We start from the raw sequence: 14,037 nt of genomic DNA on the forward strand, positions 1-14,037 counted from the left end.
AGTGTTGGTGCATGATCTTCTACTTACAGATGATTGTGCACTCAAGGCAGCCTCTGAACCTGTGACACAATAAATTATGGATTGATTCTTTGCTGCTTGTGCTAATTTTGTCCTAACTAAGAAAACCTAGGTGCTCCATCAGCCAGCACCACATCATCCATATGTGGAACCATTAGTTAAAGCAAATGGAGAACTGTTGAATTTTGAAAGTGTACTTTTGGGTGGCTAGGTGGCACAGTGGATAGAGCACAGGCCCTGGAGTCAGGAGTACCTGAGTTCAAATCCATCCTCAGACACATTCTAATTACCTAGCTGTGTGGCCTTGGGCAAGCCACTTAACCCCATTTGCCTTGCAAAAAACCTAAAAAAACCCAGAAAAAGTACACATTGATATTGAGATTGATATACACATATCAGAGCTAGCTCAGTGTTTGGGATGCTATGAAAAAAAGTGTAGGAGAGAAGAGGTATTAGAATTAATCCAAAATGAAGCTCTACAGAGCTGTTGAGCTGACCTCTTTGCTGTATGCCTGTGAAACCTGGGCAGTCTACCAGTGCTATGCCAGAAAACTGAATCACTTCCATTTAGATCAGCTTAGGAAGATTCTGAAGATCACCTGGCAGGATAAGATACCAGATACTGAGGTCCTTTCTGAAATTAAACTGCCAGGCATTCAAATGTTACTACAGAGAGTGCAACCATGATAGGCTGGCCATCACTATTAGAATACCAAAGACATACTTGCCAAAAAGACTATTCTATTGAGAACCCTTAGAGAGGCCAGAAGAAGCAATACAGGGATACCCTGAAAGTCTTTCTTAAGAACTTTGGAGTTGATTGTGCAGCATGAGAGACATTGGTACCAGACAGTCCACCTTGGTGTGCCTTCATCAAGGGGGTAGGTACTGTGCTCTTTGAGGAAACATGAGATGTATAAGTTTAGTATAACCACCTGAGGTATTCACTTATGGTAGAGCATTCCAAGTTCATATTAGGCTATATGACCATAGTTGGACTCACTATAACTTGTCTCTAACATACTGATATCATCTTGGTATTTGTTGAGAACTAAGGACAAGAACCAACCAACCAACCACTTAGATCTTAATTCAATTAAGCAAAAATTTATTGAGTAACTGGTTTGTGCAGATATTGTCCTCAGATGGAGAAGTAATACAAAATATAAGTAAGAATGATTAATTGAGAATTAAGAAAAAAGCTCAATCATTAATCACCATCTCATTAATGTGATTGCTTGTTCTAGACTTTCTGTGACAAAATGAACTGACCTGGAAGTAAAAGGTGGCATGAAACCACATTCCCTTCCCTTCAGTTTCAGGGAGGTTTATAAATTCCCAGAGTCACAGTCTGGAAGAATTAATGTCCTCTGAAGTCCCACATATCTTATCCCACTACTTGAGAGATAATCTCTCTTGCTCTCTCCTGTTCTCTCCCATAGTTGTGTAGGCCAGTTGATTAGGAGTCCTTTGTTCAATCAGCTTTATGATACCTGATTCCCCTTTTATACTTGTTCAGGTCAAGCCAGGCAAATTTCTGGAGTTCTTCAGTCTTTAGATGCCTATGTTTATAATGCAGAATGAAGCTTTAAGAAAAATCCTTAAGGATTTATCTCTCCTGTTTTATAACATTTTCTTCCTATAGGCCCTTCCCTTTCTTTATTTTCTTCATTCTCCCACTAATTATTACTTATTACCATGTTTTTTCTTTGGGGACAATTTATGGACTCAAACAGGGAAAGATAAGAGAAAGGAGAAAAATATTCCAACATTGGCTACATATGAATCCATGAGTCTTCCCACTTACCACTTACTGAGTAGGGTGGTAGAATCAAACCCCTCCAGAGTTGCCCTTGAGCTCAGGATCTCTTCCACATGTATTGATCCCAGCTTTCCCATAGGCAAAAGTGACAAGCCTGGCAACTGATCTAAGGAGCAGGTTTGGCCAGGAAGATGTCATTCTCACTATTTAGCTTCTTCCTCATCTCCCCTCTACAGCTAGAACAGAGTCTGTATATTGGGGCACCCCCGGAAAAGATGGAGGGCATAAAAGGTGACATCCTAAGTAACCTTCAAGATCACAGTGGACAACTTGTGAAGAAACTAGCTGAGGCATTCCTCTATCTTCTTGGAACCCTGAATGGTAAGAAAGATCGCAAGATCAGAGAATGGGAAGGAAAATAGGTGCTGGGATACTTAACACTCAGAAAACAAAACCCTTTCATTTCCTTTATAAAAGGCCCTTGGGAGTCTAGATTAGGTGGGTTTTTTTTGGGTTTTTTTGTTTGTTTTTGTAGGATTTTGCAAGGCAAATGGAGTTAAGTGACTTGTCCAAGGCCACATAGCTAGGTAATTATTAAGTGTCTGAGGTCGGATTTGAACTCGGGTACTCCTGACTCCAGATCCAGTGCTTTATCCACTGTGCCACCTAGCTGCCCCTAGGTTTTTCTTTTTTTAAAAAAAAAGAGTCTCAAAATCTTTTGGGTATTTAATCTTCATATTATCTCTATAATGTAATCGAAAGTAACCATTTCCCTTTTTTATTAATGTAGAAACAAAGACTCCAAAGGGGAAATGATTTTCCCAAAGTCTTACACCTATCCACTGCATCAGCATAGTCCATTCCTGTGATTCCCAGCCAGTCATCTCTCCTTCATAGTGTACTGACTCCCTATGAAAATCTATCATCAATGAGAAAAAAGCTGTAAATCCTTCCTCCTTATATTCCCCAGGGAGAGAAAACATCAAGATCACCTCCTGATTAGGGCTAGGCCACAGTATTCCCAAATAGTTCTCATTAATCTACATGTTTCCTCATCAGCTCCATTTCATTTAATTAACCCCATAAGAAGATAGATATCAGATTTGTCTATCACGTCTGAGTTGAGACTCTTTGTTGATCTGCAATCCTCCATCACCAACTTCCTATGAATATTTTTGTACAAGTGATGTTTTTATCCTTTTTCATGATCTCTTCAGGGTATAGACCTAGTAGTGGTATTGCTGGATCAAAGGGCATGCACATTTTTTATTGCTCTTTGGGCATAATTCCAAATTGCTCTCCAGAAAGGTTGGATGAGTTCACAGTTCTATCAACAATGTATTAGTGTCCCAGATTTCCCACATCCCTTCCAACACTGATCATTGTCATTTCTGGTCATATTGGTCAGTCTGAGAGACCTGAGGTGGTACCTCAGAGATATTTTAATTTGCATTTTTCTAATCAGTAAAGATTTAGAGCAATATTTCATATGACAATGGATCACTTTGATTTCCTCATTTGTAAATTGCCTCTGCATATCCTTTGATCATTTGTTAATTGGGGAATGGCTTTTTTTTTTTATAAATTTGACTCAGTTCTCTATATTTTAAATATAAGTCCTTTGTCAGGAAATTGTTTCCCAATTTACTACATTTATTTTGATCTTGGTTACAGTGGTTTTGTTTGTGCAAAAGCTTTTTCATTTAATATAATCAAAATTATCTAGTTTATTTTTAATGATGTTCTCCATCTCTTCCTTGGTCATAAACTGCTTCCCTTTTCATAGATCTGACAGGTAAACTATTCCTTGATTTCTTAGTTTGCTTATAATATTTCCTTTTATGTATAAATCCCATACCCATTTTGATCTTATCTTGGTATAGGGTATGAGATGTTGGTCTAACCCAAGTTTCTGCCCAAATTTCCAATTTTCCCAACAGTTTTTATTTAGGAGTTTTTATCCCAAAAGCTGAACTCTTTGGGTTTATCAAACAGCAAATTACTATAATCATTTCCTGCTATCTCTTTTGCACCTAGGCTATTCCACTGAACCGCCACTCTTTCTTAGCCAGTACCAGACAGTTGTGATGACTGATACTTTTTAATATGATTTTTAGATCTGGTAGGGCTAAGCAACTTTCTTTTGTACTGTTTTCTCATTAAATCACTGGAATTTTTTGACTTTTTATTTCTCCATATGAATTTACTTTTTTTTTCTAATTCAGAGTAATTTTTTGGAATTTTGATTGATAGGGCATTAAATAAGTAGTTTAATTTAGGTAGAATGTCATTTTTATCATATTAGTCCAGTCTATCTATGAGTAGTTCATATTTGCTCAATTATTTAAATCTGATTTTATTTGTGTGAAAAGTGTTTTATAGTTGTTTTATAGAATTTCTGACTCTGGCAGGTAGACTCTTCAGTATTTTATATTGTCTGAAGTAACTTTGAATGGGATTTCTCTTTCTAGCTCTTGCTGTTGTGTCTTGCTAGTCATATTTAGAAATGCTGAGGATTTATGAGGGTTTATTTATATCCTGCGACTTTGCTAAAGTCGCCATCACCAACTTCCAATTGGACATCTTGAACTGGATATCCTGGAGATATTTAAAACTCACTAAGTCAAAATCTGAACTATCTAGATGTTCTAGCACTGTCTTTTTAATGCCTGGTTGGAGCTATTCTGAATTATTTTATGTAGCCAGCACATGAGTAGATTTACTGGGTCTAACATGAATTTATATTATTTCATCTCAAATGAGATGCAGCTGAGTGTTAGACCTGAAGTTAAGATCTGAGTTCAAATCTTGGGATCCTGGGCAAGTTAGTTAACCTCCATTTGCCTTAATCCACTGGAGAAGAAAATGATAAACCACTTTTAATATCTTTCCCAAGAAACCTCAAATGACTAAACAACCAAAATCTTAAATGGGCTCTCACTGCTGGAAGGTAATAATTTTACCTCAATTCTAGCTTCTTTCATTTCCTAGTGACTATTTTAAAATAACTCTTCACTCTTCCAGCCTTCCACCCTATCTCCCATCGCTCACTTTCCACAAGGGATCTTTTCTTATGCTTCACAAAGAAATTAGGGGCAATTTTCCACTTTCTGTTCTCCTCTATTCTATATCTCAAGACTTCTTGTCTTTAATTTTCAATCTTTCATTTATCCAGATTTCTTTCTGTCTACAAGCACACTCAGATCTCTATTTCTTAAAATTCTTACCATTGCCATCCATCTCTCTTCCACCATAGCCAAGGAGCTTGACAGAGCTCTCTCTGTACATTGTCTTCAATTTCTCCATCCCAATTATCTCTTATTAATATTTTCATCCTTCTAGACCTCTGCAGCATTTGATAGTATTGACCATTATCCTCTCCTGAGTTTTCATGACATGGCTGTCTTGTTCCTTCCTCTCCCTATCTAGTCAGTCCCTTCCAGACTCTTTCAATCCTTACCCATGGATTCTTCACAGTTCTTTTTGGTCCTCTTCTCTCTGTATACTCACTCTTATCTTATCACCTTCTATGCCATTGACTTCTTGTATCCCAATCCAACCCTAGACTGGAATTTCCCCACCAGATAAATTGCAAGGAGGCTTCCCTGGATCAAAGAAAACTAAGAGGAAGGAATAAGATATAAGAAGACTGGAAAGGCAGGGGAGGAGATGGGTTATGAAGGGATTTTGAATGCCAAAGAGAGGATTTTTATATTTAATCCTGGTGGTAATGGGGAACCACTGGAGTTTATTGACCGGATACCTGAATGAAAATAACAGTTAAGAGGAGGATGGGTTGGAATGGGAAGACATTTGAGGCAGGCAGATCTACCTACAGGCTAATGTATTAGACCAAGAGTGACGTGGGAAGGGTCTATATCAAAGATGTGACTATACTAGAGGAGAGAACAGGAAATATTGAACAGATGTTGTAAAGGTAATATATGGACATCAGAAACTCATGATATCCCAAACATAGAATTCAGTGTCTTTCTCTCCAAACCTATCCCTTTTCCTAACTTTGATTTATTATTTTCAGGATAGCATTATTCTAGAATACAGGTTCAAAACCTGAAAATCATCCTCCACTCTTCCCTCACCCATATTTCCCTTGTCAAATCAGTTGTCAAGTCTTCTGAATTTTCCCTCTACTATCCATCCCCTTCTCACTATCCCACATTTATCACCCTTATTTAGGCCCCATCACTTATACAGAATCCTCTTAATTGATTTTCCTACATCATCTCTCCTCTAATCCTTTCTCCTATGTGGCTCCACTCTCTTTTGGCATCTTCATTTTCATCATTATTTAGTATTTATAAAACATTATGATGTGCCAAATACTTTACAAATTTTATCTGATTTGATCCTCACAGTAACCCTGGAGGTAGGTGCAATTGTATCCTCATTTTACAATGGAGGAAATTGAGACAAAAAATCAAATAAATTGCCCTCTGCTTGGTAAAGACCTGAGGTTGAATTTGAACTCAGCTCTTCCTAACTCCAGGCCTAGTGTTCTATGCATTGTACTACCTGGCTACTTCTTAATCTCCTCCTTTAAGTATTTTAAAGTCCTTTGATACCTACCTTCAATGACCTTTCCAGGATTATTCTACATTATTGATCTTGTTCTCACATGTTATATTCTTGCTGATCCTTGTATACATAATTTTTTCTCTTGACTTCATGGCTTTGCAAAGTCTAGAAAGCATCATCATCCTCAATTCCTCTTCTTAGAATCCCTAGCTTTCCTTCAGAGCTGGGTTCCAGGACCACCTGCTACATGAGGCCTTCTCTGATTCCTCAAAACTATTTGTCTCCCTGAAAATGACTTTGTATTTACCTTCTATGTTCTCTGTCTATAAACTTAACAATGTATGTGTTCTTAAGTAGTTTATATTGTGTGAGGGACATACCACAATACAAGTTACTTGAGAACAGAAATCCTTCCCTTTGTCTTGCTATCACCAGGTCCTAGCAGAGGCTGCTACCCTTAGTAAGATTTGTTTGATTGATTGATTAATTTTCCCTAGCCCTGAGCACCATCCAACATCAGTTCCTGATCCAGTTGCTAGAGAAAAAGGACAACATCATCTTGATGGTGGAGACAAAGCTGGTAAGAAAAACTGTTTGCTTCCCAGAATTGAGCTGGGTAGCCACAACTTCCCAGAAACCTTGGAATAGATAGTCTAGAGAATGAATAAGAAATGGGAGGAGGGGAAGGGAGCAATCTAGAGAGGGATAGTTTTAGTTCTGTGTCTGACCTACTCCTTTCTCTGTCTTGTTGCCCAGAACTCAGTGGGATGAGTTCTAGCTGCAGAGGATTTCATGCCTGTTATGCTGCTTCCTCACAGGCATGGTCTAGCAGTTCTCTTGGGACCTGATTTCTCAGGAAGCTTTCTCAGAACAATGAGAAAGTATCTTGAGCTCTTGCTCAAATTCAGTCTCCTCCTATTTCTCATAGGTGAAGGAAATTCTGAAGTTGAACTTCAATCAGACAGAGAAGAGAACTTGTTCATTATCTTTAGATGCAATGTCCTTTGTCAAGAACTACGATGAGAAGTTGACCCTGACGTGTGGCCTGTTGGAAGACTGTGGACTGTACCTTTCAGGAGATGAACCCCAATTTACCTGGAACCCCAGTGCTTTGCAGTCCCTTTGTGCCCTATATGGGAGTCTGGTGATGCTGCAGGCTCTCAGTGAAGCCTGCTGAACTAACCCCTGCTTTTCCAACCTATTTGGTATGTCAAAATATTGGGAGACATTTTGTTTTCTAGAGCTAAGGCCCGGCAAGCACGTTGCACCCTGAGCTTGGCATACTAACCAACATTTGCACTCACAGTACCAGTAACAATAACATTGTGTGATTATCAACTATGATAGCCTTAGCTCTTCTCAGAAATATATTGATAAAAGACAATTCTAAAAGACTTCTGATAGAAAATTCCATCCATATTCAGAGAAAGAACTATTCTCTTAATGCAGACCAAAACAGACAATATTTTCACTTTTTAAAATTTATTTTGTTTTGCATTTCTTGTGGTTTTCCCCTTTTGTTCTGATTTTTCTTTCACAGCATAACTAATATGGAAATTTGTGTAAGAAGACTTTACATGTATAACCTTCATCAGATTACTTGTTATATTAGGGTTGGGAGAAGGAAGGGTGGGAGGGAGAAAAAAGGAATGTTGAAAATTTTACATATAATTTGGTATTTAAATAAATTAATTTTAAAAACTATTTTTAAATTTACTTTTCCAAGGAGAAATTGTTAACTGCCATTCAATTTAAATACAATTTATTTTATTATCTGCTAAGTTTATTAATATTGAGAAAGATTCATTGTTTAGTTCCTACTTTAGCTTGCAATTTAAGACATCTACTGCACAAAAATCTAATATGTAGAGTAACAACAGTTAAATTGATACTTGTGGATAGTGTCCATATGTGCTATTCTAACGCTTGTTTTGTATTTTCCCTTAACTAAATACCTTGACTGTGATATTCTTAAAATCACCTCCTCTATTCACAATGAGATCATTTACTAATGAATCCATAATACCAAGAAGACAAAATACAAAAAGGAATTTCCCTTAGTTGACATCTTTACTTTTTGTAGTGAGAAATTAGAGCCCCCAAATCATTTAAGGTATTTGTGTCCCCATATCTGACTCTTCCAACTCAAATATAGGTGGTAAAAGTCCCCTATCTTCCCAGATCTTACACTACTACTATGCTAAGTTAAATTTTAAAAAAAGCTTCTTTGAAAAAGGGGAAAAATTCTTATGCTCTTGCTGATCCTTGTATACATAATGAAGCCATGAAGTCAAGAGAAAAAATTATTTATACAAGGATCAGCAAATACATAAGAACTCTTTTTCTCCTTTTCAAAGAAGACTGTTTTTTTAAAAAAAATTAACTCAACATAGTAGTATTGTAACAAAGGTCTTATGATTAACATGAACACTTTCTACTGTCTTCCTCAGAACAGGTTATTTTAGTTATTTTACAAAATGGACCTCAAAGAATCTAAGGTCATTAATTCCTCCTGTTTATAACCTATCATCTCTACAAATGGATTATAGATATTTCAGGCAACTATGAGTTAATTGTAACTTTTGTTTCCTTATTATTCTTTCACTCATATTATGGAACTATGCAAGTCCCAAACCACCCAAGCTAGAATTTCAGAGTCAGAAGAAATCAGAGAAGACAATTAGTCCAGCTTCCATGTGAAGAGGAATCCCTTGCATTTCTCCCTGAAAAGTGTTTCTTTGGCCTCAACTTTACTAGATTAGATATTTTGTTAGTTAGATAGCTCTTTTTATTTTTTAAACAAAGCTTTTTTCAATTAAAAATTTTCTTTTCTCCCATGCCATTCCCCTAACAGTATAAAAGAATAAAAATAAAGCCATTATATCATATCAGCAGTCAAGAAAACAAATCGCCAAATTGGCTATGTCTAAAAATCACATCTTAGTGTGTATGCACTTTCATTATCCTGTCAGCAAACATACAGTATGCTTTCACATCAGTCCCCTGAAATTAGTTTTGATCAGAGTCCGTATGCCTCTCAAAAGTTATTTGTTTTTATATAGTATTGCTTTTATTGTATAAACCAGCTCCTTGTTCTTGCTTGGTATCACTTCATACAAATCTTAAAACTGACCCTTTTATCATTTCTTTTTTTAATGTTTTTTTATTTTATTTTTCCAATTACATGCAAAGATAGTTTTCAACATTCATATTTTTGTAAGCTATTGAGTTCCATTTTTCTACCACCCTCCCTACTCCCCCGCCCCCAACGACAGGGAGTAATCTGATATAGGTGATATATGTACAATCATGTTTAATGTATTTCCATATTAGTCATGTTGCCTTTCAACATTCCTTAGGGCAAAAAACATTCCATTATGTTCATATACTATTATTTGTTCAAGTATTCCTCAAGAGATGGGTATCCCTTTCCCCTTAGTTTCCAAATTTTTACCCCTATTTAAAAAAGTTACACTAAATGATTTCATATAAATGGGTTCTTTTCAGCTTTTTAAAAGACCTCTGGAGCTTTAACCTAAAAAAATATTGCACATTTAGGTCCTTTTCCCTTTTTTATGATTAGAGGATGAATTCTTTTCTTTTCTTTTTTTTTTTAGGTTTTTGCAAGGCAAATGGGGTTAAGTGACTTGCCCAAGGCCACACAGCTAGGCAATTATGAAATGTCTGAGGTCACATTTGAACTCAGGTACTCTTGACTCCAGGGCCAGTGCTCTATCCACTGCGCCATCTAGCCATCCCCTAGAGGATGAATTCTTAACCAAACAAGAAGTATATGCAATTCTAAAAGATGAAATAACTAATTTTGAATACTTGAATTTTAAAAGTTTTTACACAAAGTTAATGGATAAGAAGGGAAACAGTGGACAGGCAAAAAAAATCTTTGCTTCAAATGTCTCTGATAAAAGTCTTACACCCAAGAAATATCCCCAATTAACAATATGTAAGACCAAAGATAAAAGACCATTCTCTCCAAAAGAGAAGTAGTCAAGCTATTTGAACAACTGATTCTCAAAAAATTATAGAGCTATTAACCATGTGAAAGAATGCTTTAAATCACTAGTAATGAGGAAAAAATTCATATCAAAACAATCTCTAGACTTTACCAAACATTCAGCAAAGGAGCAAAGATGATGAACGACAGAAATGATGGATGTTGGAAAGGTTGCAGGAAACCAGGCACACTAATACATTTTTGTAAATTAAAAACAACCTCTTTTGGAAAGTAATTTGGAATTATACAATGAAAATGATTCAAATGTCCATATTCTATGACCCAGAGATTTCATTGGTAGGAATATACTCCCATGGAGGTTATTTTCTTAAAGAAAAGCTCTGTGTATTCCAAGATATTTATAGCGACACTTATTATGATAACAAAGAACTGGAAGTTGATACTCCTTGATAAGCAATATAGCTAAATTATGACATAGAATATTACTATGCTGTACATAAAGGTCAATATGATGAATTTAACAAAGCCCAGAAAGACACAGACTATTGTAAAGTGAAACAAGCAAAGACAGAAAAGCAATATAAATCATAACTTGTATTTTATAACATAACATATCTGACTCTTTTCTCAGCAAAGATACTGAAGTGGTTTTGCCATTTTTTTCCTTCACTTCATTTTAGAGATAAGGAAACTGATACAAACAGATTCAACAACCTGTCCAAGGTTATGCACAACTAGTAAGTGTCTGAGGTCAGATTGAAGTTAGACCTTAGTTACTCCAAAAATGATTATTACAACACTGTAAATGTAAAGAACAACTGCAAACTATTTGTAACTAAATGTTGCAAAATTATGAAAAATAAACTTGACTCCAGAGAAGGGATCTGAGAAGATACCTTCCTTGGTTCTTTGCAGAACTTTGGGCCATAGGTGTGGAAACATTGCATAAAATATCAGATTTTCTTCAAGATGCTGTTTGATTTTGCTGAAATTTTTTTCATTCTTTTTTAAAAAAAAACTGTTGCAAGGGATGATTTTCTAGAAGGAAGAAGAATAATACAGAGAGGAAATCTAGGTGATGTAAAAGCAAAAGATTTCAGTGAAAATCTGACTATTTTTTTTCACTTGCACCTATTCCATTGTACCTGCTATTCATATCCATATTCATGAACATGTAGGAAAGGCACTGACTCTGGAATTATTGACTATTACTCTATAAAGTTGGACAAGTCATTTAACTCTTCTGGGCCTCAGTTTCCTCATTTATAAAATGAAGAGGTTGACCTACCTAGAAGATTTCTTAAGATCCCTTCCATATCTAACTCTAGGTTTCTGTGGTAGTGTCAGGAGGAATTTGAGAAGGGAAACATCCTATTCAACTGAGATAGGGATGACTTCACCTTTGAGAATTGATCTTAAGAGAAGAGCAGAGACTTCAGCAGATGAAAATGGTGGAGGAGGAGAGAAAAATATCCTAAGGACCTGGGTCTGGAGCAGGAGCAATGGCATGAGACAGAAGAGGGTTCCAAGAGAAATGGGCTTGGAGTTAATGCAGATAGAATGCAGAGGATCTAAAAGAGAACAGTGTGAGGTAATATAGGCCACAGGTCAAAGCCAGTTTTGCAAAGGATGTGGGATCTGAGTAGGGGGAATCTAGTCAGGTGCTCTGCCTGATTTAGTAGTCCTTTTAATAGCACCCTTTGCCTGGGGATAAATGCCCCCAGCAAGAGGGATCTAGCAACTTTACTGGGCCCTCATTTCTTTGTTGACTAGCTCTAATTGTTAGGAAGCTATTTTTTTACTATGAGTTGAAAATTATTCCCTAGACACTTCCTTGAACTCATCCTATTTTGTCCTTCTGAACTTGAAAGGATCTGGTTTGTTTCATATATTTTAAGACAGGGTTCATTGTGTCTCCTATAAACTCTATCTTCTCCAGGCTTAATAAAACTCAATTCCTTCAGCTATTATCCCATTTAATTTTATTTAAATTCACCATTATCTTGGTAGTCATTCTTTAGATGACTTTCCTAGATATCCCAGAGACAAATGTCCTTTTAGCTCTGGTTGCAGCTTTATGCCTTCCAAACATGGGCACCAACCATCCTCTGAATTCAAACCACCTGCCCAAGGACACTAACATGGTGAAATCCAAATATACAGGGCCCTGGATATGACCTCTAGCAAAGTCATAATTGAGAGGGATGTTAAAGGGAATTCCAAATCCCTTACCTACTGCATTCCCTCCTCTTCTCCTGCAGAAAGTTGAAGACATCTGAGTGCTCTATCTTTTATTAGCTTTGGGAATGAAGAGAGTTTGTGTAATGTGATAGAAGCTGTGAAGACCCTAAAAGAGGCCCTTCTGAAGAGGTCTAAAAACAGAGAAGGCTGCAAGAAGATCACCATTCCTGGAGTCTCATGGTTCCAGATTAGTACTCATACTTTGGATAGATGGAGCAAGAATGAGTGTGGCAGCATTACCTGACCTTCTAGTCTAAGTCCCATAATTCCTGAGTCTCCCAGAAATTTAGAGAACTAGGACTAGAGCTGAAGTCTCTGCCGATCTGTGCCCCTCTCCTATCTCCTGTTTGGTGCATATCTGTTAAAAATAACTTCTGATGTGGATAATTGGTACTTAACCAACTCTTGGCCATTCCCAGGTCTGTAGATAATTATCAAGCAGCAAATAATCCAAGAGTACTTCAGATGGTATTTGGGATGCAGTATGGCTAGACAAGAAGTTGTTGCATTCCCTTCCTAATGACTCCAAGAAGCTGTTTGATGAGAATTCCCAAAATTGTTTGATAAAGACGTCCAAACACACACACACACACACACACACACACACACACACACACACACACAAATGTAGGACACCTGCTAAGAACAGTTCATCATTGTTTTAAGTCACACCTGCATGTGACAAAGTCCAACCCAGGTTGTTACAGCTTAAAGTCTCTATAATGGCCCTCTGTTTCTTATCATTACCTCTCTCCCCATTGCAGACAACTGAAGGCTGTCTCCTACCCAGACGCTATCCCAAATTCTGCTCCTCCCTTTCACTCACTCACAAATCTTGAGAACCCTACTATAAGCCTAGCAGTGACTGGGCACTGGATTTAGGGTAAAAGCACGTTAATTCCAGATTCCATTTTGGACAAGTCCCTCTTTTGAGATGAGATTTCTTGAGGACCAGAGGACTGGATGAGCTGACCTCTGAGAATCTAGTTCTGGATCTATGACTCCTTCCATCTTTCCTTCTCTTCCCAGGGTGAGGGTCAGGGAAGCTTAAACACAATGAAGACAATGACTGTCCCTTGGGACAGTACACTTGCTGTCCTATTTGCCAAGCTAATTTTCCAGAACTGCTGTAGCAAGTTAGATTAGGACTGTATTAGAGAGACTGGAGAGGGTGAGGAAAATTCTGCACAAACCAGCCTCCTCCAACAAAGGATAGAAGGAAGTGAAGATGACAGAGGACATGATTGTCATTCATCTTCTAGTATTTGGGGAACTCAGCTGCCCTGCTGGCAAAGCAGAGACCATCCCCTTCCTTCTCCGCCCCATACAAATACTTTTAGGTAGGAGGCCTTACTTCAGAGCTAGAGTAGAGGGAGGGGAAAAGGAGGATCATCTCTGCCTCCCTGAGGTTTTCAACTACCCAGGTGTCGGGGGGCAAGAGAGACTTTGGGGGTACTAGAGAAGAGGTATTTTCTTTTCCTTCTTTCCCTTCTGGTCATTCCTTTTC

The 14,037-nt window shown here is 37.4% G+C and overlaps 1 protein-coding gene across 3 annotated transcripts in view; it reads left to right on the forward strand.

Moving 5' to 3' along the window:
• LOC141496892 (gasdermin-D-like) overlaps nucleotides 1–12,908 on the forward strand; it is a 35,380-nt gene extending 22,472 nt beyond the window's left edge. For all 3 annotated transcript variants that reach the window (XM_074199469.1, XM_074199470.1, XM_074199468.1), the window contains 4 exons: nucleotides 2,017–2,161; nucleotides 6,814–6,896; nucleotides 7,245–7,521; nucleotides 12,551–12,908. In XM_074199469.1, coding sequence (XP_074055570.1) covers nucleotides 2,017–2,161; nucleotides 6,814–6,896; nucleotides 7,245–7,493 — 477 coding nt within the window. In that variant the 3' untranslated portion in view covers nucleotides 7,494–7,521; nucleotides 12,551–12,908. The remainder of the gene's footprint in view (nucleotides 1–2,016; nucleotides 2,162–6,813; nucleotides 6,897–7,244; nucleotides 7,522–12,550) is intronic.
• Nucleotides 12,909–14,037: the final 1,129 nt, after the last annotated feature.

This window comes from Macrotis lagotis, chromosome X, assembly GCF_037893015.1.
Source record: "Macrotis lagotis isolate mMagLag1 chromosome X, bilby.v1.9.chrom.fasta, whole genome shotgun sequence".
Taxonomy (NCBI): domain Eukaryota; kingdom Metazoa; phylum Chordata; class Mammalia; order Peramelemorphia; family Peramelidae; genus Macrotis; species Macrotis lagotis.